At 54.8% G+C, this 26,002-nt stretch overlaps 3 protein-coding genes across 6 annotated transcripts in view; all 3 read left to right on the top strand.

Moving 5' to 3' along the window:
- ATOSB (atos homolog B) overlaps nucleotides 1–10,779 on the top strand; it is a 31,821-nt gene extending 21,042 nt beyond the window's left edge. For all 3 annotated transcript variants that reach the window (XM_053408520.1, XM_053408519.1, XM_053408521.1), the window contains 7 exons: nucleotides 32–1,101; nucleotides 3,358–3,416; nucleotides 3,711–3,819; nucleotides 4,498–4,656; nucleotides 6,586–6,654; nucleotides 6,846–7,042; nucleotides 9,111–10,779. In XM_053408520.1, coding sequence (XP_053264495.1) covers nucleotides 127–1,101; nucleotides 3,358–3,416; nucleotides 3,711–3,819; nucleotides 4,498–4,656; nucleotides 6,586–6,654; nucleotides 6,846–7,042; nucleotides 9,111–9,264 — 1,722 coding nt within the window. In that variant the 5' untranslated portion in view covers nucleotides 32–126 and the 3' untranslated portion in view covers nucleotides 9,265–10,779. The remainder of the gene's footprint in view (nucleotides 1–31; nucleotides 1,102–3,357; nucleotides 3,417–3,710; nucleotides 3,820–4,497; nucleotides 4,657–6,585; nucleotides 6,655–6,845; nucleotides 7,043–9,110) is intronic.
- The window catches only part of STOML2 (stomatin like 2), a 253,111-nt gene extending 228,593 nt beyond the window's left edge, over nucleotides 1–24,518 (top strand). The window contains exons 2-11 of one of the 2 annotated variants that reach the window (XM_053408523.1): nucleotides 15,311–15,365; nucleotides 16,670–16,822; nucleotides 18,352–18,451; nucleotides 18,924–18,982; nucleotides 19,253–19,354; nucleotides 19,911–20,045; nucleotides 20,748–20,892; nucleotides 21,686–21,765; nucleotides 23,012–23,140; nucleotides 24,248–24,518. In XM_053408523.1, the coding sequence (XP_053264498.1) occupies nucleotides 15,312–15,365; nucleotides 16,670–16,822; nucleotides 18,352–18,451; nucleotides 18,924–18,982; nucleotides 19,253–19,354; nucleotides 19,911–20,045; nucleotides 20,748–20,892; nucleotides 21,686–21,765; nucleotides 23,012–23,140; nucleotides 24,248–24,400 (1,110 nt within the window). In that variant the 5' untranslated portion in view covers nucleotide 15,311 and the 3' untranslated portion in view covers nucleotides 24,401–24,518. Of the gene's footprint in view, nucleotides 1–15,279; nucleotides 15,366–16,669; nucleotides 16,823–18,351; nucleotides 18,452–18,923; nucleotides 18,983–19,252; nucleotides 19,355–19,910; nucleotides 20,046–20,747; nucleotides 20,893–21,685; nucleotides 21,766–23,011; nucleotides 23,141–24,247 lie in introns of those variants that run through there. The other variant, XM_053408522.1, reaches the window with a different exon arrangement.
- PIGO (phosphatidylinositol glycan anchor biosynthesis class O) overlaps nucleotides 1–26,002 on the top strand; it is a 110,852-nt gene that overhangs the window by 64,702 nt on the left and 20,148 nt on the right. The gene's annotated exons all lie outside the window — the stretch shown is intronic.

Raw genomic sequence — 26,002 nt, forward strand, 5'->3', positions numbered from 1 at the left:
GCCCCTCACTCGCCTTCTCTTCTCGTTCCAGATGCAGCCATGAAGCACACTTCATAGCAGGGGCTTTCTCCAGGCTCCCGAACGCCCCGCGGCACTTTAGCACCCTTCCCTGCCCCACCGCACCCCATGCGGCACATCAATGCAGAGTCGGCCCTCCCCCAGGAGCGCAGTGCAGGCACCAGCCGGGAGGAGGAGCAGGAGGAAGAGGAGGAGGAGGAAGGGCCCCTCCCCTGGCGCCGCCACCGCGGGGTCCTGATGGGTTGCGGCCCCCCGGAGCTCGCCTGCCAGAAGGTCTACCAGGTCTCCATCTTCTCCCCGCCGGCCGGCTGCTCCCCACCTCCGGAACAGAGGGCCCCCGGGAGGCAGCCCATCAAGCGCCCCTGCCCGGAGCCCCAGCGGGGGCCGGAGGGGGCCGAGTGGGACGCCAAGAGGGGCCGCTGGGAGGAGGGGGACGACGACATTGAGGATGGGCTGCTGGTGGACGAGCTCTCCCTGGGGGGTGCCGCCCAGCACTTCTCCCACAGCGGCCTGCGGGTGGTGGAGCACCGCCCCGAGAGCAGCCCCCCCAGGGCACGAGCGCAGGCCCCGCACACCCCTTGCGACACTTTGCACACGGCGAAGAGAGGCTGCGCCCCCGCCTCGCCGGACCCTGGCCCCGCCGGGGGGCAGGAGGAGAATGGGGGCCCCAGGGACCAGGGGCCCTCCAGCCCCAACCGCCTCCTGGGCCCTGGCTTGCACAACCTTGCACATCAGCCCCAGCTGGGGGATGCGGCCCTTGCTGCACCTGGAGGACACCTAGATCCTGGCACTCCGCCGGCATCTCGAGGCTCGGATGCCAACGGGCTGGGCTCTGCCGAAAAGACTCCACACCCCGGCTGCGGGCTCCTTGGCGGAGGGGCCGGCTGCTGCCCGGCGAAGCGGAAGTTGCTGCCCTCCTCGGCAGAGGGGGCGGCTGAGGCAGGGGCCTCCGAGGACGAGGGGCGCCCCCCTGCCCGGAAGAAGAAGAAGCGGGCCCCACCCTGCCCCCCTGTGCCAGCCTCCTGTCGCAGCACCGACGCCAAGGGCGCCCCTTTCTGGAACCACCTGCTGCCGGTGGCCAAGGTGAGATTTAGCTTTGCTTTGCTGGGGGGGGGGGCTGGGGGGGTGAGCTCCCCCCTTTGTGGGGGTCGGGGGAGGAAGGTTGCAGCATTTTGGAAAAGGACCAAGCTTCTGTAGTATTATTTATTATTTGTTTCATATATTTTATATACAGTCGTACCTTGGTTCTCGGACGGAATCCGTTCCAGAAGTCCGTCCGACTTCCGAAAACATTTGAAAACCAAGGCACGGCTTCCGATTGGCTGCAGGAGCTTCCTGCAGCCAATCGGAAGCCGTGGAATTTGCGTCAGACGTTCGGGTTCCAAAGAACGTTCGCAAACCGGAACACTCACTTCTGGATTTGCAGCGTTCGGGAGCCAAAACATTTGAGTCGCAAGGCCTTCGTGAACCAAGGTATGACTGTATTTATTTTATACGCCACTCGGTCGTAGGAAGGAACCCCAAAGTGGTTTACGGAAAAGATAGAACAATGAAAGGATCGCTGGGGAGATTTGCAACCGTGATGTGAAGCATGCGAAAAGTTAAATCCAGGATAGACTAGAGTAAAAAGATTGAGACCTACAAAATGTCGCCAGGGAAATGTTGCAGGCACTAGTTTGTCTCCCAGGGAGGAGCAGAGCCTCGTTTGGTCGTCTCTCAGTCTCTGCAAAGGATTTTCTCTGGCCCTTGCCTGCTATTCCTGAGTTCGAAGACTGGAGACGTCGGTGGGTACCTAGAAATGTGAATGCTGGTCCTGATGCGTCTTGTATCTGCAGCCTTTGGTAAAAGTGCGTTTGGCCTTGCCGGTCAAGTGTCTGCCCATGTGAGGCCAGAGGGAAGGGAGAGAGAGCCCTGTTTCACCCCAAAAGCCTAGAGCAGCGGTTCTCAAGCTGTGGGTCCCCAGATGTTGTTGGACTACAACTCCCATCATCCCTGAGCTCTGGCCTTGCTAGCTAGGGGTGATGGGAACTGTAGTTCAACAACATCTGGGGACCCACAGGTGGAGAAAGGCTGGCCTGGACTAAGACAGGCTTCCTTTAACCTGCCAGCCTGTCTTGGGGGCTCCTTCCTTGCTCGAGGGGTTGGGGAGGCCATTGTGGGGGTTGTGGGGCCCCTGCTGAGGAGGGCAGGGTGACGGGGGTGGGGGGCTGTGGTGGCGAAGCTCTGCAGGAGAGGAGACCCCCACACCCAGATGTGTGGAAGGAAGAAAGGGCCGCCTGCAGGGGCTCAGACGAAAGCTCTCTCCATCTCCCTCCAGCATGTCAAGGCTGAGCTCTGAGCCGAGGGTTGTGCCATGGGGCGTGAAGCCCTTTGGCACGAGGGATGCCTTGTGATGCCTCGGCCCCCGGAGGAGAGCTGCTGGCCCCTGCCCTTTCCCCCTCTCTGTGCCAGGGAGGTCACTGCCTGGTCACTGAGCATGTGACCTGCCGGCCTCTCTCTGGAAGAGCCCAGCTGTCAGCAGGCGGGCATCCTGCCTCCCACCTGGCCGCTGGGTCTCTCCTTGGCATCTGCCCACCCCCAGGCTTGGCTCCCCTCTCCTGCCCACGAGTGCCCACCTCCTCCAGGCACACCGGCTCCAGAGGACCCTCTCGTGGGACGCTTCCAGGAAGTCACTGCAGGGGCTTCTCCCCCCGAGAGAAGACCAGGCAGGAAGGCTGAGCTGTTGCTGCGGGGTGGGGGGAACGGAACCCCACTGACGGGGGTCCTTTGGGGCTTGGTGGGCAGGCGGGGGTCCCAGGCAGGCATCTGGAATAGAGGGTGCAGGTGGCTCGGACCCCTCGCCTCTGGGGCCTGTCCGTGTGGGGGAATGCGCGTGCGCATGCAGTTCCTGGGCTGGCTGCCTGCATGGCGGGTCTTGTGGAGCCCAGATGACGGTCGCTTTGTGGGAAGCGCTTTTCGAGAGTTCGGTGCGACCGCGTCTTCCATGGGGGTTCAGCCCCAAGGCTCCTGGGGAGACGCAAAGACGCGTCTTCTCCAGTTGCCGCTGCGTGAGCACCTCTAGCCTTCAGGAGCCAGTGCTGCACCCCCTGCCCCCAGCCCAGTAGGGGTTTCCGGGCACAAAAAGAGCCTTCAAGCTCTCTGCCCTGCTTGCAGCTTAACCTGTGGAATTCCAACCTGCTGGCCTGCAGAGGCGGAGCTGTTACTGCACGAGTCCAATGTGCTTAAGATGCCAATGCTTTGCAGTCGGACCACGAGTCTCCTTCGCTGCGTTTGGGGGTCCCGACTCTAAACTCCCGCTTCCCCCTTTATGTCTCCTCGCCCCCCACCCCAACCCCCCAGGGCTCGGCCACCAGCGGGTCTGCCAGCTGCCAGCTGAAGGCTGGGCTGCGCCTCAAACAGTAAGTGCCCCCCCCCGCGTTCCCTTTCGGCCCCTCCCACAGTCAGTGACCCCCCCAGGTGACTGCCCAGAGTTGCTGGACTGGTGGGGGTGGCTCTTGGGCCTTCCCTGCTTGGGTGCCCTGGCTGGCAGCCTTGCCCTCGTGCCCTTGGCTGTCTCCCTGGCAGAGGGAGGGGTCGCCCCCCCCAGCTCTCTGGAGATGCTGCCTGGGAGCTTTGCTCTGGCAGGTCTCCGGGGTGGGCAGGGCGTGGGGGGCCTCTGCTCAAACTGACCCCCCGACCTTCTGCCCCAACAGGAGACATCTCCGCAGCAGCCTGCCCAGGAGCCCAGCGGGCTGCCGGCCCCCCAGCGCCACCCCCTGGGCCACCACCTCCACCAGCCGCGCTCTGCTGGGGAACTTTGAGGTAACGGAGGCTGGGAGGCTCTGGGTGCGAGGGAGCGCTTCCTCTCGGGCGCCCGGGACTGAGGAGGGTGGGGAGGTGCCTCTTCCATGGGGAGACCGGCTCCGTCTGCCCCGGGGGGTGGGGCTGGAGGGGCAGCGGGTGTTGCCTCCGCCCTCTATGTGGCCCTGGGAGAGCTGAGTCCTGGGTAAAGGGCACTCTGGACAGGGAAACAGAGACTCATAGAGTTGGGAAGGACCCGAGGGTCGTGTAGTCCAACCCCCTTCAATCCATGAATCTCAACTGAAGCCTCCAGGACAGAGGGCCACCCAGGACATGTCCGCCCCCCCCCCCCGTGTAAAGAGGTTTCAGCATGACATGGCTCCTTTTGCCCACTGTGATGGCAAAGGGCTCCTGGGCACCCTTTTCTGGCCTCCAGTGTGGATGCTGTCAAGAGCAGCTGTGCAATCCAGCCAGGTGGTTGGGGTACCATGATGATGATGATGATGCAAGTGCCTGAGCTGCTCTTGCTGTTTGCACTGGGGAGGGAAGGGTTAAAGAGCCCTTTGCCCGCATGGCTGAGTTGCAGGACAAAAGGGGGGTTGGAGATGAGTTTGGAGGCCCCTTTGTGTGGGGGGAGGGAGCCCATTCCCTTCCCCTGCTGCCTGGCTGGCCCACCCACCCTCTTTCCTCCCTGCGCAGGAGTCCATCCTGAAGGGGCGCTTCCCGCCGGCCGGCCGGATCGAGGGCTTCACGGCGGAGATCGGGGCCAGCGGCTCCTACTGCCCGCAGCATGCCACCCTCCCTGTGGAAGTCACCTATTTCGACATAGCGGAGCACAGCGCCCCCTCGCCCTTCCTGGTAGGCGCCCTGGGGTGGGGGGGAGCAGGCTTTGGGAAGGGGGGGCTGGTGGCATGGCAGGGGCTGACTGCAGTGGACAGACCCACTGGGGCAATGGGGTGGCATTGGCCGCCCCAGGTTGGTCATGAGTGAACCTGGCTGGGATAAACCCCATACATTCTATTTTTTTTTGTTTAAATTGTTATTAGATTTTTTATTTTTATCATGTTAACATTTCAAATCGTCGAAATAGAAAAAACAAAACACATTTCCCAAAACAATCTAAGGGAAATCCCCACAACACTAAGCAGGTTCACACAGACCACGCTTAAAGCATGGAAGGAAGAAGCAGGCAAACTGTCCGCATCCCCACCGCCACTCATTCCCCTGGCTTACCACCCATTATTCCTTCATGCAGCACAAAAGCTCCAGATAAAAACCTGGCAAGGCAAAGGCTTATGCCGTCTAGCAGACTTCTACAAAAATAACAAACCCACTTTGACATAAGAAATACAAGACAAATTAGGGGCTAACACGTCACTGATTACATGCCCTCTTAAACAATCCAGTAGTAAAATCAGCAGCAACTAGGCCCCTGACAACCTTCGAAAACCTCCTCCTAACAACAAAGGGACACGGCAAACGGATGGCATCCGCAGTATTCAAAATACTACTCCAAAATCCCACAAACTCCCTAGACACAATCAAAAAACAATGGGAGGATGACATAGGCTATGAGATTAACCCCACTCAATGGACCAGAATGTGGTCTAACCCCCGCCTTCAAATTCATATCAACAAAAAGGAAAGAACTCACTCTGAAAATCACCTACAGGTGGTACCTAACACCAAGAAAACTAGCGCTAATACGCCCAGGAACCTCACCAAAGTGCTGGAAAGGGTGCACTTCCACAGGCACATACCTCCACATTTGGTGGGAGTGTCCCAAAATCCAACTATTCTGGACAACAGCCATACAAGAAATGTGTAAAATAACTAAGCAAATATTAGACACCACCCCAGAATTGGCCCTACTAAACATCTTCCAAGACAATAATGGCCACTCACATCACAAAGAACTTATAACCTACCTACTCCCAGCAGCCAGAAGCATCATAACCAGACACTGGAGAGACCTGTCAGGAGGAAACATGGACCAATGGTACCAAATAGTATGGGAAACAGCCTTATTAGAAAAATTAACCAATAAACTGAATCTGACACGGGAACAAACAGAAGAAGACGCCTTCACCCCGGTATGGCTCCCCTTTATCACACACACAGCCCAACAAGACAATGACAAAAATCCACCAACGGCATACAAATCAATATGGCCAACCTGATCTAAACACACCCACCCCACTCACACATGAAAACAAAGACCATCTCAGCCAACCAAAGACAACCACCCACCCCCTTGGCCACCCCCAACCTCTCTCACCACCAAGGAAATACAACAAGCGAATAGTAAGGAGACCCACACAAGTGATGCTGACACAAACCTCACACCTACACTACGTAGAATAGAAGCATTGCCACCTGACCCCGCCCCAAATACTATTCCCCTCTCTCCTCTTCTTCCTAACCTAACACTATATGCAGCACTAATGTCTTGCAACAAATGAAACTGATCTGTAGAAAACACAACTTGAATAAAGAGACAACGCATGTGTTTTTGCAAACTAAGAAATCTATCATCTGTCTATGGAAAGGTCTTAGCTAGTCCAGCGTTTCTCCTGTGGCTCAAGTGGCCACGAAATGCTCTGCCCTGGCTGCTGCCCAGCGGAACTGCCCTTTCCATCGCCCACAGCACCCCCCCCCCCAGGACTTGTGGCTTCCCAGTCTGCAAAGTGAGCGTTATTCCACTGCCCTAACCCAGGTGCCCCTTCTCTGCCCCTCCCACCGCCCTCTGAACCCCCCTGAGCCCCTAACCTTCTCTCTCTGCTCCAGGGAGTCATTGATTTGGAATCCTTGGGGAAGAAGGGCTACAGCATCCCCAAAACGGGCACCATCCAAGTGGTGAGTTGAGGAGGCGGGCAGGTGGGCAGCCTGGCTCCTGAGCTGTGCATGTGAAGAGAGGGGGAGCAGGGAGGTGTGGGGGCCGCGCTGGCCTAAGGTTTGGGGGTGGGGAGCCCAGAGACCCCTTGCAATGCCCCCCTCCGTGGGGCAGCCGCTCTCCCCCGCCTCCGTGACGGCCTCCCCTCTTGCAGACCTTATTCAACCCCAACAAGACGGTGGTGAAGATGTTCCTGGTGACCTACGACTTCCACGACATGCCTGCCAACCACCTCACCTTCCTGCGCCATCGCATCTTCCTGGTTCCCGTTGGCGAGGAGGTGGAGCAAGGCCCCAGCCCAGCCCAGAGCGAGGTGCCCAGGAAGGTCCTCTGCTACCTGATGCACCTGAGGTGAGGAAGAGCTGGCCGTGGGGCTGGCCGTCTGGGGTCCCTGGGCCCTTCCTGGGCTACCCTAGTCCTGTCCTGGCAGGACTATCTATTTACACGCCCAACACAAGACCTGCTTAGGGCTTTTGCTTCTGGGCCCAAGCATAGAATCCCAGAAGCGTAGCGTTGAGGGGGACCCCGAGGGTCATCCAGACCAACCCCCAGCAGTGCAGGAATCCCAACTGGAAGGTTTAAGGTGATTTCTGAAAGTCCTACGCAAAATATAATACAAATGCAATGTGAGTGTTTTTGGAGTCCTGGCTTTATCTGGGGCTGCTGCCACCTCCATATTTCCATGGGGCTGTTTCCCCCAGTTGCCTTGGAGGTGGGGAGGCTGCTCCTCACCCCCCTCCCGCCACCCCAGGCATGGCAGTCAAATGGTGCCTGATCCTGGCATTCTCTAGGGCAGGGGTCAGCATTATTTTTTAGCCGCGGGCCGGTCCACTGTCCCTCAGACCTTGTGGTGGGCTGGAGAACCAGCATGGGGGGAGCTGGAAGAAGAGGTGGGGGGGGCCAGCTGCTGTGCTTACCTTCCCAGGGGCGCGATCCGTAGCGCATTTCATCTCGGTGGGCTTGAGCGGTTCTTCAGGCGCTGAACAAGTGGCCTTGAAACGATTGTGGCTTACTTGCGAGTAAGCACATCTTTAGGGCTCTTAGTGTCCATGCATCCAGCGGCAGGGCAGGGTGCAGCTACGCTCTGATCCGCGGCGTCTCCTGGCAGTGCAGGTGGAAGCTGGCAGGGAAGGGAAAGCGGACTTCCGGAGGTGGCAAGGCGGGAGGAGCCAATCTCTGCCAATCAAACGCCGCTGAAGTAAACCAGGCACTGTGTTTGATTGGCAGAGACGTCCCTGTGCTATGCCGAGGTAAATCAGGTGTGGCAATTGAGTGGCAAAGCCGCCGCCGCCTGGCCTCTTCCTCCCCTCACCATCGCTAGGAAGCTCAGCTTTGCGGCAGGTTCCGGCTTTGGGGCGCGGGCTGGATTTACGACCCAGGTGGGCCTGATCCAGCCTGTGGGCCTTAGTTTGCTGACCCCTGCTCTAGGGGAAAAGCTGTCTTGGGCAGTGACATTTTTGTGCCCCATTTTCCTTAAAAGATCACAAGGAAATGTATTTCAAATAGGTATGGCCACTTTAAGAAGAGTGACAAGGCTCCTCTAGCCCAGGCTCCTGTTCTCACAGTGGCCCTAATGGGGAAACGGCAAGCAGGATTCGAGCACAAGAGATTTCCAGAAACTGGAATTCGGAAGCATCACTGCCTGCATCCAACGAGGCGAAGTAGCCATTCCAGTCCTCTTTTAAGGCTATCCAAGTTGGTGGCCATCGCTGCTTCCTGTGGGAGGGAGTTCCACAGCTTAACTCTGCACTGCATGAAGAAATTCTTTCTTGAATCTGGCCTGAATCTTCCCACATGTCGCCTCATTGGAGATCCTCATTCTGTCATGTCTTTTGTGTAGGGATACTTAATGTGGGAGCCAAGTGACCTCTCCTCTGCCTCCCCTTTCAGGTGAAGATGGTTTGCCCCAGCAGGTCGAAGCTTAGCACACCATCCAGGCTGGGCCCAAGCACCTTTAAGTGCTGGATCTGGCCCTTCTCCTCCAGGCCTCCTCCCCCCACTGCCCCATCAAAGCCAGTCCACTCGAATGGATCGAATGCCATCTTCCTAAATCAGCTCTGTAGGCTCTCCTCCGCTCCCTGCCAACGTCTTACCCCACTTGGGGCTATAGTGCCTTTGTTCCTCAAGCTAAGCAGACTGCCCCCCCTTTAGATTCATAGGGGAGAGGGCTTTGGATGCCTACAAGCCAGGATGGCTCTGCTCTGCCTCCACAGCTGGAGGCAGCCGTGCTTCTGAATGCCAGTTGCTGGAAATCTCAGGAGGAGAGAGTTGTTTTTGTGCTCAGATTCTGCTTATGGGTTTCTCCTTGAGGAATCTGGTGATGCCGGACTAGATGGGCCCCTGGCCTGATTCAGCTGCAGGCTCTCCTTATGGTGCTCCAGATTCCTAACCTCTGAAACGTGCCTCCTCTGCTTCCCAGGTTCCACAGCTCCAAGTCGGGGAAGATTTACCTGCACGACAACATCCGCCTGCTCTTTTCCCGCAAGTCGATTGAGATTGATTCGGGGATCCCCTACGAACTGAAGTCCTTCACCGAACTCCCGCGCAACCCCTGCTACTCCCCCCGAGCCTGAGGGAGGACGGATGGACGTGGGGAGAACCCCACCTGGAGCCAACAGGGCTTTGGCAGATGAAGAAGGAAGAGGAAGGGTCCTGAGTGTGAAAGATGAACTGGGCTCATAGTTTTTTTGTCTGCCTCGAGAGAGAGGCCTGCGCCCAGCCTGGATCTCAAATGCAGTGCTTCTAAGCTCTAGTTGCGGTGCCCTGTGCGGTTTGGCGGGGGTGGGGGCAGGAGGAACCGAAGGAAGGGGCCCGGCCGAAGGAGGGGCAGGGTGGCATTGAAACAGGGGTGGGGTGGGCAGAGACAAAGAGGGGCTGGGGCTCTGACATTAAGATTTGGGGCCATCAGAGTGGAGGGCGTGGTGAGACATATATATGTGTGTGTGTGTGTGTTGGAAGTATGAAGCACTGAAAGGGTCATGAGGGGGCAGGAGGGAAGGAAGACTGAAGAAGCAGCCTTGACCATCCAGGCAGAGGCCTCCATCTGCTTCACGGGCCGCCACCTGAGCGGAAATGGCTCGCATTGGCAAGCAGAGGATGGAGTCACGGATGTGCTGGGGACGGTGAGACCTCCCAGCTTTGCATTTGAACGTGCGAAGAGCACCTGTGCGTGGGGGGGGGGGGAGAGCAAGCCGTCCTTTGCACCCCACGGGGCTTCCTTTGCGTTCCGGGATTCCTTCCTCCTGGGGGCCAGGCTCCCTGCCCTTTCTCTAGGGCATCAGCCCACCCCTGCTCTCTCCTGCCTTTTGCCCGATGCACGAGACTCGGCAGCCCCCGGATCTTGCCCAGCTGGCCGAGGGCTTGGCGCAGGCAGGAGACGGCGAAAGGGCCCGGCTCCTGGCATCACAACGCCTGGTCCGCCTGGGGGGTTTCCAAGAGGCAGAACGCAGGAGGGGCGTCTTGGGAGAAGCTGTGTTTTGAGGGTGGGAGACAGTGAGTGTCGCTCGCTGCTGTGTCTCTGTGTCTTGAGCCAAGACCACCTCCCTGCCCATTCCATGCCCACCTCAGGTTGAAGACGTACACGGTGCCAAACTTGACGACGTTGCCATGGGTGGGTGGGGTGTAGAGGAGCCGAGTTGAAGTTGTTTTGGGACTCCTGCATGGCGGTTTCGCTGTATTGGGGTTTTTTGTTAGGGGGTTCTTGGGGGTGGGCTGGGGGTCAAAAATGCTGCCTTTGCAATCACCTTGAGGCCCCTGCCAGGGGGGTGGGAGGGGGGTGGCGCAGGGGCGATTTGCACCATTTCACAAAGGAGAAAGGAAGCCTTGCTTCTGTGAAGGATTTTGGTCTTTGAGGAGCAGGAGGAGGAGAGGGGAACTTCGCCTCGCCCTCCGAACTGCCCCTGCGTTGCGTCTCCTCCCACGTCCTGCTCCCGTGACGAAACAGGAAGGAGGAGAGGAGAGGGGCAACCATTGTAGACACTTGAAAATATTTATATTGAAGAAGAAAAAAGATAGAAAGGACTGTACCAGATACTTTCTCTCTCTCTCTTTTTTTAAAAAAGAAAATTCTATAAATGTGTGTTTGGAAATGTGAGTGTGTCTTCATTTTGTGCTTGCAATACTCTCCGGCCTCCGTTTAACGTCAAGAGGACCCTCCTCAGAAGACCCCAAAGAGCGGCCCGGAGCCTGGGCGTCAGTCAGGCACTGGCCTGTTGTCTTCAGAGTAATCTCAGCAGTTGCCCCTGAATGGAACTTGCCCAGGATGACTCTTGTAGGGCTGTTCTTCCCATCTGCGCCAGGAGAAAGGGTCTCTTTCACGCGTTTTCTGTTGGAGCCTTAGAGCAGCCCTGCTGGATTGCAGCTTCCCGTTTCCTGCACTGGTCAGTCTTCATCATCAACCACCAACTGCTGCTTCTGAGAAGCCCCACAAGCAGCCAAAGGCCTTCCCCTGCTTGTTTGTAACTGGTATTCAGAGGTAGACTGCCTCTGTCCAAGGAGGCCCATCTAGCTATCCTAGCTATTAGCCATGGCTGCCTCTCCCTCTCTGCATTTGCCCTCCTCGTCCTCAAAAGATCACGAAGCCACAAAATCATGTAGAAAGGAACAGCTCTCCTTTGCAAGAAGGGCTTTTACCCTCGCCACAAGCTCGGCTCTGCCCTCGCCGGTCCTGCCCAATGTAGGTGCCACTGCTGAGAAGGCTGTGTCCCACACAGCAGCCTACTGCATGGAAGACCCAGAACAGGGTCTCCAAAGATCGCTTCAGTGCATACGTATATGGTGTTGAATAGGAGATGGTCCTTCAAATATCCTGGTGCCAGACCATTAGAGCTTTAAATGTAAAAAACAGAACTTCAGCCTATTGCATTTTAGAACTCTTGCCTGACTACTGCATTCTGGGCCAGTTGCAATCTCCAAATACATTTCAATGGCATCCCACACATTACAGTGAGTATAATCGCCTTTGAAATGCATCAATGCAGGAGAAGGTGGTCTTTGTCATTTTGCCCTGGCTTTCAAACTCCCTACCTAAGGACTCCTCTTTGGGGACCTTTTGCCATTGCACCAAAACCCTTTTTGGCAGGAATGTGACTGCGGGAGCTAGATGTTGCCAAGGCCCTTTGTGGCTGTCACACTAGTAGAGTAGCCAAAGGACCCTGACTAGTGGGGAAACAGTCCTCAACTGCTCAGGCGTTTCTTTACACAGCTGCTTTTGTGTGTAATAATCAGCTGAGAGCAAGGAGAGCCAATTTGGTCCCCTTCAAATGTTGCTGGATTACAGTTTCCATCAGAGGTAATAATAATAATAATATTCATACCCTGCCCATCTGGCTGGGTATCCCCAGCCACTCTAGGTGATTCCCAACAGAGAACTAAAAACAGTTCTTTTTCCCTCCTTTGGCTGAAATTCCTTGTTTTCAGGCCTGAGGGAGCAGTAGTAACTTCCTTTGACTTCAGCCTGGCTTTCTGTGCATGGTGTATGATCCCCCCCACAACAACTGTCAGGGGTCCTTTACCTTTTTTAAAAACAGGTTAGAAGATGGCCTTGCTGCCACAATTAATGGGGAACTCTTAACAAGGGAGACACCGAGGTTCCGTGGTGTTCAACATTTTAAATAATATTTTTTATTTATTTATACCCTGCTCATCTAGCTGGGTTGCCCCAGCCACTCTGGGCAGCTTTCAACACATATAAAAACATGATAAAACATCATACATTAAAAACTTCCCGATACAGGGCTGCCTTCAAATGTCTTCTAATTAAGAGAAACGAACAAAAGGAGATTCGGTTTACAAATGGCCTTGACGTACCATTAAGGGAAGGTGGACTCTCTTTCCTTGGAAGTTTCTAAGGAGAGGTCGGATGGTCATCTGTCGGGGATGTCTTAGTTGCGATTCCTGCACTGCAGGGGGTTGGACTAGATGACCCCCGGGATCCCTTCCAACTATACTATTCTGTAATTTTATTTCCAGCAAACACTCCTCAGGACAAAATCCTACCAAAGCAGCATGTTTCAAAATCATCACCCACACTGTGTTACACAACAGGTGATGTTCCGCTTAAGTTTTGCTCCAGAGCAGACCTCATTTAGTCGCTGGACATGACTTTCACTCAGTCCATGAATTTCAGTGGGTCTTGTGTGCAACGAACTTCATGGAACAGCCCCCAGTACAGCAGATGGAGGTGTCAGGGTTTGTAAAAAAAAGAAAGGGTTCTGACCTCCCTTTGTTGCCTCAGCCTGGTCCTCGGACCCTTGTCGGCATAAAAGAGTCCACGAGAAGAGTATACTTGCAGAGTACTTTCTGCTTTTATTCTTAAAAGTCTTTCTGCAAAAGCGACTGACCAACTATGCACACCTCAACACTACCAGCTCTCACTAACCAACCAACTAACCCAACAACACAAACTAACATTTCTCACTCTATATATACAACCCGGTGCAGGCCGCTGACTCATGCTGACCCAACTTTTTAAGCGTTAAAGAAACAGTGGCCAATTTTAAGCCGTGACAGGATGGAGCAATAGGTTCGTTTATAAGTAGATAAAAATAATTGCATAATGTCCCCTTGTAAAACACCAGAGGACATCAAAGGGGGAACCACTTAAAAAGGGATCTGCAGAACCCGAATGGAAACGGCCGGTTCCTCCAGAGCCTGTCGAGCCAAGTGGGTCGGGCTTGTTGGCCAGAGGTGGGGGGCTGAGGCAGGAGGGAGGGGGTGAAGAGGGGCCTGGGGATCTTGTTGGGTCCCCTATTCGGACCTGAGCTGTCTTGGACAGAGAATCAATAATAGAGACAGGGAGATCCAATGAGCACACCTTTATTCAGCTGAGCAAAGAGGGCAAGCACATCCAAACAAAGGAGTGGAAATTTCCCACTGAGAAAAAGTTTTCCTTTCTTTATAAGCCTCTCCCCCCCCCTTTCCTCCTCCCTCCCTGGCTGTACAGTGGAACCTCCGGTTGCGAACGTGATCCGTGCGGGAGGCACGTTCACAACCTGCAGCGCTGTGTCTGTGCATGCCGTGATTCAGTGCTTCTGCGCATATGCAAAGCGCAGGAACCTGGAAGTTACTTGTTCCGGTACTTACAGGTTCGGCACCGTCTGTAACCCGAAAACACGCAACCCGCAGCGTTCGCAACCCGAGGTATGACTGTACAGTGGTACCTCAGGTTAAGTACTTAATTCGTTCCAGAGGTCTGTTCTTAACCTGAAACTGTTCTTAACCTGAAGCACCACTTTAGCTAATGGGGCCTCCTGCTGCCGCCTCGCCGCCAGAGCCCGATTTCTGTTCTTATCCTGAAGCAAAGTTCTTAACCTGAAGCACTATTTCTGGAGTCTGTAACCTGAAGCGTATGTAACCCAAGGTACCACTGTAATTAGATCAGCCTGACCTCGAGACCTCTTTTCTAGACACAGGAGACAAACTCCTTCACGCCTGTTCTAACAGAGGCCCTTTCTCTTTTACATTCCTTGGCTAGAACAAAGCTGATAAGGACAGTTGGGCTGATTAATGGGCTTTCACAGGAAACAAAGCATAGGCCAGGGATCAGCAAACTTTTTCAGCAGGGGGCCAGTCCCGCAGACCTTTTGAGGGGCCGGACTATATTTTTTTTGGGGGGGGAATGAATGAATGCCTGTGCCCCACAAATAACCCAGAGATGCATTTTAAATAAAAGCACACATTAAAAACACCAGGGCAGGCCCCACAAATAATGCCCCAGAGATGCATTTTAAACAAAATGACACATTCTACTCATGTAAAAACACGCTGATTCCCAGAGCGTCCGTGGGCCGGACTTAGAAGGCGATTGGGCCGGATCCGGCCCCTGGGCCTTCGGTTGCCTACCCCGGTCTAAGCTGCTTCAAAGAGCATAGAGCAGCGTTTGGGGCCATAAGCTCTTGACAGATTCATTTGCAAGAGCCATGACAGAAACCAGCCAGGCAAACTTCAAACAGGCCTAGGCAAACTTGGCCCTCCAGATGTTTTTGGGACTACAACTCCCATCATCCCTAGCTCACAGGACCAGTGGTCAGGGATGATGCGAGTTGTAGTCCCAAAACATCTGGCGGGCCGAGTTTGCCTAGGCCTGTTTGAAAAGCACCCAGGATTAATTCAGCAAGCGATTTGCACAGAAGCCAGACGCCGTTAGTTATGCCATATACAAAACAGACCCCACCATCCAGCCCCCGCCCGCCAACTCCGTGAAAGTGCCCGGCCTCCCGTGGCAGGCAGTTCCGCAGGTGAACTGCTTCGCTCCCGCGCGGCCGGCCCTTTCTCCTCCCCGCGCAGCGAGGGAATCCACGTCCGGTTCCCGTTCGCATCTGCGGGGCGAGAGCGAGGGACGGGGGGCGGAGGCGGCGCAGGCCGGCGCCCCTCCTCGCCCCGTTTCTCCCTCCCCGGCCAAGACGCCTCTCCCGAGCCAGAGGAGGCCGCGCCGAGGTCCCCGTCTCCCCGTCTCCCCGCGCCAGGTGCCGCCGGAGTCGCCCGGGAGCCGGCGCTGCGCGTGGTCCGCCCCTCTTTCTTGGTCCGGGCGGAAGGCTTTCGGGGCCGGACCGGCTTCCGGCGGCGGCGGCGGCGCGTGCGCAGAGCGAGGCAGAGCGAGCGAGGCGGCGCGGCGAGGGCGATGCTGGCGCTGCGGGCGGCGCGGGGGGTCGCGCGGGGGCTGCTCCTCCGGGAGGTGGGCGAGGGAAGGAAGGGGTGGGGGAGCCCGGGAAAGGGGGCGCCGCTGCTCCTGCCTCTGCTGCTTCCTCGGGGCAGAGACCCTGCCCTCCCTCCAGGGGCCCCTGAAGCCCTGGCGGGGGGGGGGGGCTGGAGTTTCATTCCCTTCATTTTATGCCTCTGTTTCGAAACATAGTCTTCGCCTCTGGGATCTCCATGGATCTATTCCAGGCTTCCTCAACCTTCGGCCCTCCAGATGTTTTGAGACTACAATTCCCATCATCCCTGACCACTGGTCCTGTTAGCTAGGGGTGATGGGAGTTGGCGGGCGGGGGCTGGATGGTGGGGTCTGTTTTGTATATGGCATAACTAACGGCGTCTTGCTTCTGTGCAAATTGCTTGCTGAATTAATCCTGGGTGCTTTTCAAACAGGCCTAGGCAAACTTGGCCCTCCAGATGTTTTGGGACTACAACTCCCATCATCCCTGACCACTGGTCCTGTTAGCTAGGAATGATGGGCATTGTAGTCCCAAAACATCTGGCGGGCTGAGGTTGAGGAAGCCTGATCTGTTCACTGGAGTTGGGCTGGAGGATCCTCAGGGTCTCCAATAAAAGCACACAGGAGAGGCCTTGGAGGAGAGGTTTAGGAAAGGCCGCAGGCGGCGGGGGGTGGGCTGGGGCAGGCGGGGCTGGGGGACTCCTTCTCTGGAGCCGGTGGGAGTGGGGCAGCCGGCGGGGGCAAAGGTGGAGATTCCTTATCCCTCCCCCAACTCGGTGCCCCCTTGGTCTCCTCGAGGGAGTCATAGAGCAGTGGCCAGGGGGGCTAAGAAGGTGGTAGGCCTTAGGGGAAGGGTCTCGGCCGGTGTTGCTTTTCTAAACCCGCTTTTTGTTGTTTGTTCAGGGATGTAGCGATTAGTGTCAGACTGTGGCCTGGCAAAGGTTCCCATCACCCTCACTCGGCCATTAAGACCTCTGGGGGTGACCTTGGGGCTCGGCCGCTTCCTCTCAGCCTAGCCTACCACACAGGGTTGAAGTGGTTATTAAACGGGAGGCGAAGTATATGCCACCTTGAGCCCCTTGGAGAAAAAGGTGGGATAGAAAGGCAGGAATATTACCCGCCTTTCACCCTAAGCTCCCAGGGGGGGTTGCAGCATTAAAACACGGTATTAAAAGCAATTGTGCCCAAACTTGCCTGAAGCTTTGGGGTGGGCACATGGACATACCTCTGTCTGCTTCCCTGTGTGCTCCTTGGTGTTTTCCCCCAACAGCTGGTGGAGTCTTCTCTCTGCACACTCTCAGACTTTCCCCCCAATGTCTTTGCAGAGCAGCAGGCGGCCGGTGCCCACGGTGTGGCTGGCCAGAGTGCCGCAGAGATGGTCCTCCAGCCTCCCTATGAACACGGTGATCCTCTTTGTGCCTCAGCAGGAAGCCTGGGTGGTGGAGCGGATGGGCAAGTTCCATCGCATCCTGGAGCCAGTAAGACGCAGTCCTGCTTTCAGCAATCGGGGTTTGGGGTGAATTTGCAGAGGGCGATTTTTAAGGAACCAGTGGGGTGCGTGCTGGGTTTTAACGGCAGTCCGGCTTACAAGTTTTCAGAGTTAGGGTGTCCTTGGCTTTCCGATATAGAGAAATGGCCAAAAAAATCACAAGACTGCCAAAATGGAAGCCCCTCTTCTGAAGGAGGGAAAGGAAGGAAAAGAGGGAAGCAGAGTGTTTTGCCTGGCATTGGATGAAAGTAGAAAGTGCAGGTTGGGCTGGTAGTGGAGATTGAGGTCATTGTTAACTAAAGTAAAGGGTCCTGTAGCACCTTTAAAGACAAACAAATGCTGACATTAGATTAGACGACACAGTTACATATTTACCACTTGATGGTTTCTCCCAGACATTAAAGGGACGCGGGTGGCGCAGTGGGTTAAACCACAGAGCCTAGGACTTGCCGATCAGAAGGTCGGCGGTTCAAATCCCCGTGACAGGCTGAGCTCCCGTTGCTCGGCTCCTGCTCCTGCCCACCTAGCAGTTCAAAAGCAAGTCAAGTGCAAGTAGATAAATAGGTACCGCTCCGGCGGGAAGGTAAACGGCGTTTCCATGTGCTGCTCTGGTTCGCCAGAAGCGGCTTAGTCATGCTGGCCACATGACCCAGAAGCTGTACGCCGGCTCCCTCGGCCAGTAAAGCAAGATGAGCGCCGCAACCCCAGAGTTGGCCATGACTGGACCTAATGGTCAGGGGTCCCTTGACCTTTACCCAGACATTAAAAAAAGAAAGAAATAGCAAGTGCAGCCTTCCAGGGACAGTGTCTTGCACTGAAGTTCACTCTTCAGTGTTATTTTCCTGTCAAAAATACCCCCCCCCCCGAAGTTCAGCCTCGAAATAGCATCTTCAAAGGTTTTTAACAGGAAATGTACGTGGGATTGATCAGTTGCATCCATGTAAATAACTGGATATCTTTTGGGAAAGTAAGCAATTAAAGCAATTCCAAGCAAAAGCAGCACAGTATCAACTAAACAAAACTGGAGTGGTGAGTCCCACAAAAATATCTTAAGTGTCAAAAGGGAGCATAAAGAGGTTTCTTTGGCATATGGAAAAAGCTGTATGACAGATTCTAGATGCACTACTGTGAGGAGAGAATTCACAACTGAGCAGCTGCCACAGAGAAAGCCTGTTCCCAGGTCACCATCCGTTGCACTTTTGAGGGTGCTGGAACTACCATGAGAACTCCCTTTGCTGCACTTAACACCTGAGAAGGTTTGTAGGGATGGAGGCCACCTTTCAGATATTTGGCACCTAAGTCATTCAGGGCTTTAAACACTAGCGTGAGCACCTTAAATTAATCCTGGGGACCAAACTGGCAAACAGGGCCGCAGGGTCTGCACTCCCCTGGTTTACAGCAGTGTAAAACGTAAGCTCAGCTTTCAGGTAATTCAGCAACCTGGAACAACTAGTTGCATGGAGAAAGAGGTGACTGTTCTGGAGAAATACTTTCCCCTTTGCTAACCCTTTTTGCCAGGGGCTGAACTTCCTCATCCCGCTTCTCGACCGCATCCGCTACGTGCAAAGCCTCAAGGAAATCGTCATCAATGTGCCAGAGCAGTCGGCTGTTACCCTTGGTGAGAAGATTTGGCCGGGGAGGCAAGGAGAGGAAGGGCCGGCCCTGGAGTGGGTAATTTGTGGCGTGGTCCATCTCTGTCTAGGCCAGCAAAACCTCCTTGCCAGTGCTGGATAACCCGGGTTCTCTAGTTTTCCTTTTCATAGTTACATGTGTGAAGACAGAGCTTTGTCTGTCTGTGTTCATCCAAGGCCTTTGCAAATTGAATGGGTCTACCTCAGAAAGTATTGACCAGATGCCTGTAGAGCAATTGCCTGGTTCTTAACCCTTCTCCAAACAAAGGGAGGCCTAGACTTTCTGTTCTCTGTGTTGGAAGGACCTTTGCTATTTGGTTGGGGAAACTCTTGCTTGTACCTGCACTTCCTTGGGCGTAGGTCTTTGCTGCCTCCTTCCCCTGCTGTTGGGCCTTCTCTGTATCTTCACCGTGGGCCCTCTGCCTTGTTCTCATGAAATGGTTCCTTGTCTCCTTGCAGACAATGTCACCCTCCAGATCGACGGCGTCCTCTACTTGCGAGTCATGGACCCCTACAAGGTACTCCCTTCCTGGAAACTGACTGTGGCCTAATCAGGCCAGGAGCCCCTCTGGGACGCAGCAGAGGATTCCACCCCACACCTCGGCAGCTCTTGTGCATGTTTGGGGTGTGCAGCTGAGAGGGCAAGAAGGGGGGAGGCTGCTGAGCTTTCTGTCATCTTCTGGGGCCAGGAGGGGTGAGGCCTTTCCCTTTGTCCTTGGCCCTGGGAGTGTCAGGCAGCCAGTGCTGCCTTCCTGTTCCATCCCTCTGCTCCTCCTTTTCCTCTCTAGGCCAGTTATGGAGTGGAGGACCCTGAATACGCCGTCACCCAGCTTGCCCAGACCACCATGAGGTCTGAGCTGGGCAAGCTCACCCTCGATAAAGTCTTTCGGGTGAGCCACGGGAAGTGGGGGGAGATCTGGGGTGTGTATCTGGCACAGGGGGGTAGAAGTGGGCGGGCAAGAGCTCTGTGGCAGACCAGGGCTGTATAACAGGAGGGGCGGCAGACTGGCTTTCTGGGGGAGCTGCAGAGAAAGCTTGCAGGGTGTGGATACGGCATGATACAAGGAGGTTCAGATCTGCCGCAGGTGCCCCGTGTGGCATGGCTTGGGTGAAGTGGGGGTGGTCGCCTGCTTTGAGGAATCTGGGGCACAGGCTTTGCTTCGCCAGGTCCTCTGGCTGGTGAGAGCACCCAGGCAGCGAGGGCTGGAGAACAGCCAGGCCTGGGAAAGAATCCATGGCTAAGCTCATACTTTGCCTGCAGGAGGTCCTGGGTTCAGCCACAGGCACCTCCAGTTGAAAAGGGTCAGGGGTGGAGAGGAAGGTCCTTCCCTGCCCAGGACTCTGGAGAGGTGTAGCTGCCAGTCAGAGCAGGCGGTGGCTGGCCTGGGGCAAAGCAGGCAGCTTCCTTTGCTGTCCCCCTCGCTGACCCCACATTTCCCCACTCAGGAGCGTGAAAACCTCAACGCCAGCATCGTGGACGCCATCAACCAGGCTTCAGACTACTGGGGCATCCGGTGCCTGCGCTATGAGATCAAGGACATCCACGTGCCCCCTCGCGTCAAGGAGTCCATGCAGATGCAGGTCAGCAGGGCCCTTGGAAGCCTCTCTGGGGCGCACTTCTTTATAGAGTCCTTTATAAAATTCCGCAAATCTTTTTTCAGTTTCCTTAGGGTCACTTATTATTTTGTCCCCAATTATGATTTTATTAATTATCCTTTCACATTCTTTTTTCTTTAGCTGCCAAGCCAGTAATTTGCCTGGCTTGTTAGCAAATTCAAAATTTCTCTGTTTCATTAATCTTCATTTCCATTCCATTTCTTCATTTATTATAATAGAATATTGTGACTGTAGTATTTTAATGTTTCTCTTTATTTCCGCATTATCTGGTCTCTTATATAATTCTATTTCATTTTTCCTGATGTCTTCTACCACTTCTTGCTTCTTCTTTTCTTTCTGTTTTCTTTGTATTGAGGCTGGGGGCAGACTGCCATTCCCTCTGCCTCCTCCGTCCGTGGTCCAGCTTGCTTTCTCTGATCTGGCTGAGGACTGGGAACGGGACTCCGCAGTCTGTCCTGGTGATGCCTCTCAGCTGCTTTTCCCTCTCCCTGGCGTGGGTACCGTCCTCGCAGGCTCTGGAACGCAGGAGTTTTTTGCCTGTGATGTGGGAGCCATCGATCCTGGGAGCGGTGATCTCTGTGTGTCTTGGGGCTCCTCTTTAGGGTCGCACGGCTTTTCTGCCAGGAGGTTGGCAGGTGTCTCACCAAGCGGCGCTTTCCCTTCCAGGTGGAGGCCGAGAGACGCAAGCGGGCAACCGTGCTGGAGTCAGAAGGGACCCGGGAGTCGGCCATCAACGTGGCGGAGGGGAGGAAGCAAGCTCAGATCCTGGCCTCGGAGGCGGAAAAGGCCGAGCAGATCAACCAGGCTTCCGGTAACCTCGGGAGGCCTCTCCCGGTTAAAGGCAGAGAAGGGCAGGGAGACCTCGGAGGCTGCCTCCCTCCTCCTCTGCCCCATAACTCGGAGCCTCTAGTGCTGTTGCTTGTGAGATGAATGGATGATGGGGTAGGAGGTATAATGTGTGCAAAGGATAAATGTGCAGCGGGAAACAGCTGGGAGTCTCAGCCAGGGAATAGAGGGCCGTCCTGTGGGGCAGGCGTGACACTTCATCCCTGAAGGAGGATATCTGCCTTGAGATCTAGAAACCTGCTGTGAAATACAGAGGTGGGATTTTGGGGGGTGCTGCTTGTGCAAAGGATGCCAGATCCCGACCCACCAAAGATGACATTGTTCCCCGTGGTCCAGCAGAACCCTGACCCATAGGAGGTGCCCCTTTCTCCTGTGCTGTTTTTTGTTCCATCAATTAAGTGTTTTATTTTTTTGTTAGCCACCCTGAGCCCGGTTTTCTGAACCGGGAAGGGTGGGGTATGAATAATTATTCTTATTCTAATTTCTGCTTGGCTTTCACCCACTCCTTTGGAATCGGGGCTTCTTTCCAGGCGGTTTGGGGAGGTTGCCTCATTTCCTTCCTAGCTCCTACACCCGGGGAAGCATCTGGGGCCCAGGGGTGTCTGGAGTAATTGGGGAAGGGGTCCTGGTGAAAGGAAGTCACTGCACTGCTTGTGCTGTGAGCTGAGCCCATTTTTTACCGGGGGGGGGGAATGGGTGGTTCATGGTCTTTGGGGCTCCCCTGAACCTGCCTGACAGCCCTTTGCTTCCTTTCCCAGGGGAGGCCAGTGCCATTCTGGTGAAGGCTCAGGCCAAAGCAGAAGCGATCCGAGTCGTGGCAGCTGCTCTGGCACAGCAGGTGATGGAGGGGGTGGTCTCAGGGGAAGCACCTGCCTGGGGAGACCCCTTGGGAGGGAGTTTCCCAGCATGCGCTTGGTGTCAGCTTGGAGCGGCTCTCCTAAGGCCTTGCAGCCAACTTCTGGCTAAGTTGCCACCCTGGGCTCCTTTGGTGGAAGGAGATGTTCGAAGCCCCTTCTGAGCCTAAGAATAGCCTGCCTTGTTGTCTTTCGTATGGGCAAGAGGAGATGGAAGTGCTTGGGTTGCAAAGCAAACGGATAGGGACTTGATTTGGTCCTTCCTCATCCCTCAGAAATGGTGTCCTCTGTCACACCAGAAGTACTGTTCTTGGGGGACAGGGGGCGGGCAGGTGTGGAGGACTCCTTGGTCCTGAATGGAGTAACTGTGCCCCTAAAGGAGCAGGTGTGCAGCCTGGGAGTCATTTTGGACTCACAGCTGTCCATGGAGACGCAGGACAATTCTGTATCCTGGGGAGCTGTTTATCAGCTCCATCTGGAACGCAGGAAGAGACTCTCCGTGTCCGCGGACTGTCTGGCCAGAGTGGTGCATGCTCTGGTTATCTCTCACTTGGACTACTGCAATGCGCTCTACGTGGGGCTCCCTTTGAAGGTGTCCCGGAAACTGCAATTAATCCAGAATGCGGCAGCTAGACTGGTGAATGGGAGCGGCCACTGAGACCACATAACACCGGTTCTGAAAGACCTACATTGGCTCCCAGTACATTTCCGAGCACAATTCAAAGTGTTGGTGCTGACCTTTAAAGCCCTAAATGGCCTCGGCCCAGTATACCTGAAGGAGCGTCTCCACCCCCATCGTTCTGCCCGGACGCTGAGGTCCAGCGCCGAGGGCCTTCTGGTGATTCCCTCCCTGTAAGAAGCCAAGTTACAGGGAACCAGGCAGAGGGCCTTCTTGGTAGTGGCACCCGCCCTGTGGAACACCCTCCCACCAGATGTCAAAGAGAAAAACAACTACCAGACTTTTAGAAGACATCTGAAGGCAGCCCTGTTTAGGGAAGCTTTTAATGTTTAACAGACTACTGTATTTTAATCCTTTGTTGGAAGCCGCCCAGAGTGGCTGGGGAAGCCCAGCCAGATGGGTGGGGTATAAATAATAAATTCTATTCTATTCAACGCCAAGCAAGCTGGAGGAGGAGAGCCCCATTCTGGGACATTTCTCTCCCTCTCTTCCTCCTCCCCCCGGTCTTTCTTTCCTGCGTCTTTGTACCATCTCACTTCTCTCCCTCCCAGAACGGCAACAGTGCAGCTTCTCTCTCTGTGGCTGAGCAGTACGTGGCTGCCTTCTCCAAGCTGGCAAAAGAGTCCAACACCATTCTTCTGCCATCCAGCACGGGAGACATGTCCAGCATGGTTGCCCAGGTGAGTTTGGTTGGGACCTGCTGGCACCAGTGGAGGGCAGGAGCTTGCAGGGCTGCAGGTCCAATAAGGAAGGAGATTTAGGTCAAACACCGCAAGAGCAAAAGATCCTTGCGTGCAGATGAAACAATAGCCGCTTAAGGCTTCTAAGGTTGCAAGAATTCAGCAGTTTCCTTGTTGGCCAGGGGTTGGGGAGGGAGGAAGAGAGGAAGTATCTGGTGGAAGGAATGCCTCACCTCGGGTCAGGAGCCTCCACTGGGCATCTTGCAGTCTGATCCCATCAGAACTAGGCGCTTCTCACACCACATAACACCAGTCTTGAAAGACCTACATTGGCTCCCAGTACGTTTCCAAGCACAATTCAAAGTGTTGATGCTGACCTTGAAAGCCCTAAATGGCCTCAGCCTAATATACCTGAAGGAGCGTCTCCACCCTCATCGTTCAGCCCGGACACTGAGGTCCAGTGCCAAGGGCCTTCTGGCGGTTCCCTCCCTGCGAGAAGTGAGGTTACAGGGAACCAGGCAGAGGGCCTTCTGGGTAATGACGCCCGCCCTGTGGAACGCCCTCTCAGCAGATGTCAAGGCAATAAACAACTATTTTACTTTTAAAAGACAACTGAAGGCGGCCCTGTTTAGGGAAGATTTTAATGTTTAATAGGTTATTGTATTTTAATATTCTGTTGAAAGCCGCCCAGAGTGGATGGGGAAACCCAGCCAAATGGGCGGGGTATAAATAATAAATTATTATTATAATATTATTATTATTGAAGCTGGTGCCCTGCCTATGATCCGGCTGTTTAGTGGAGCAGGAGCCTTGCAGTGCTGGAAAGCAACGATTGACTTTGAACCTGCAAGTTGAGCCTGCTTCTCATCTGACCCCCGGCATAACCGGTGTGTCGTCATCCACCCCATGGCTCCATTTCTCCTTGGGGGGTGAGCTAGTATGGTGAGGTCCTCTTGGAGAATGCAAAACAGCCCGAAATCTGGGTTGCTGGGTAGAGTGAGGGCAGATCCTTCCAGTTACTTCTGTGTTGTGTGATCCATGCCATGTGATGTGTTGAGGGGCTCTGACCTCTCCCTCCCTCCCTCCCTCCCTCTTTTCTCTCCCCAGGCAATGGGAATCTATGGCTCCCTGAGCAAACCCCAACCCACCAAGGCGGCCTCTGCAGAAGCCACAGCTCCTCCCGCCCTCCAGGCCCCTCCTCCACCTCCGCCCCCAAGCATAGAGTACACTGAGCAGGAGCAGCAGCCGAGCACCAGCTAACGGAGAAGCCCCCCGTGCCCCCCGCCCTTGGACTCTTGTCCTTCCCCTCTTTGGATTATTTTCTAATTTGGATTTAATCATGTAATAAAAGGAGATGGCCAGGAACCAGCGTCTCCCCTTGTTTTGGGGTGAACCTCTCTTGTCTCGGACTGGGATTTTCAACCACACGAGGATGAAGGCCCTGGGCTCATCGGCCCCAAATCCTGTGGAGGGCGCAAATAACCTGCAGGGGAATTTGGCAGGAAACTGTCCATGCCCCATTGGCGCCCAGGAAGGGTTGGGGGTGCCGTGAGGCTGAGGGCAGGTCCACTCTCTACCCTAGCGGTTTCGGGACAAAGGGTCTTGGTTACTGTTCGCCAGCCTGCCCCTTTGGTCTGGAGCAGAATGTGTCCCCCTGAAGTGAAGGATATAAGGCAGGAGTTGGTAATGCAGGTGAGCTACGCACAGGTGAGCTGCAAGCAAGCTGCCGGCCAGCTCTGTGGAGGCTCCTTTTATTGACACAATATGCAAACCCAGGCATATACATTTTGGGCTGTGACCTTTACACCTCTTCCAGTCCCAAAATAGTGGGGTGGTACAAAGTTATTTTAGCACCTGTTTCCACCGCGTCATTTTCCCCTTGCACAGTGCATGATGAAGGAGACAAAGGTCTCAGAGACAAAGGTCACAGACAGGACACGGCAGACTACTGAGACCGCAAAAGGTTAGGCAGAGGGCAAGATGTTCAGACAGCTGTGGCCTTATCTGTGAGGGGAATGTGCTACACAACCCAGCAATCAGTCCTACCACCCCCCCACACCTCTTGCCCTCGTTCTGCCCTCTCCTGCGCAGCATCGAGGGCGAGCTCTGCATGGCAGCTGGAGCTCCTCATCGCACCATGACCAGGTCCTGGCAAAGCGCAGTCTGCTTGTGTTGGGGGCTCTCGATGCACCATCACAAAAGGGAAATGGGCTTCAGTCCCTGTTGGCTCAGCCGGAGGTGAAGGGAGAGGCTCAGGGACACAATAACTTCGCAGAGTGCTGAGCTGCCTGTTGTCGCTCTTCTTAGGACGTCTTCTTGACTTTGGTATCTCTGAGCCCCTCTCCTGCACTACCTTTCAAAAAAAAAAATAATTTTTATTAACCGGCCAATCAAATCAAATCACATCACATAAATTCCAAATTACAAAGCCGAATTTTAAATTTTGTTGAGGGAACCCATATTTCAAGATCCGAAGGGGGATTCTGATCATCTTCTTGCTACTGCGTTAATGTCCAAATCAGTCCAAACACAGTTCATAATTCTATCCAGTCTTATCTTGCTGTTTCCACATCACATCTTGTTCATATATTTTCTCTTTTTTCTTTATGATCTCTTCTGATAGTCTCCTTAAGCCGATAAACACCAATAATAATCCTGTGTGAATTTTTCCGTTCTTCCAATCCTCAAATCGAGATGCTTTCCATATATCATCGCCTTCATAGATAACAGCGCTCTTTCAGTCATTAATTACAGAACTGTCGTTCTTAAGTCCCACTGAGGAGTTTCACCCACAATATAAAAACAGCTCTATTTCTCCTCTCAGACTTAAGTCCTCCAACAGAACTTCCCAATATGGCGATG

Source organism: Podarcis raffonei, chromosome 11, assembly GCF_027172205.1.
Source record: "Podarcis raffonei isolate rPodRaf1 chromosome 11, rPodRaf1.pri, whole genome shotgun sequence".
NCBI lineage: Eukaryota > Metazoa > Chordata > Lepidosauria > Squamata > Lacertidae > Podarcis > Podarcis raffonei.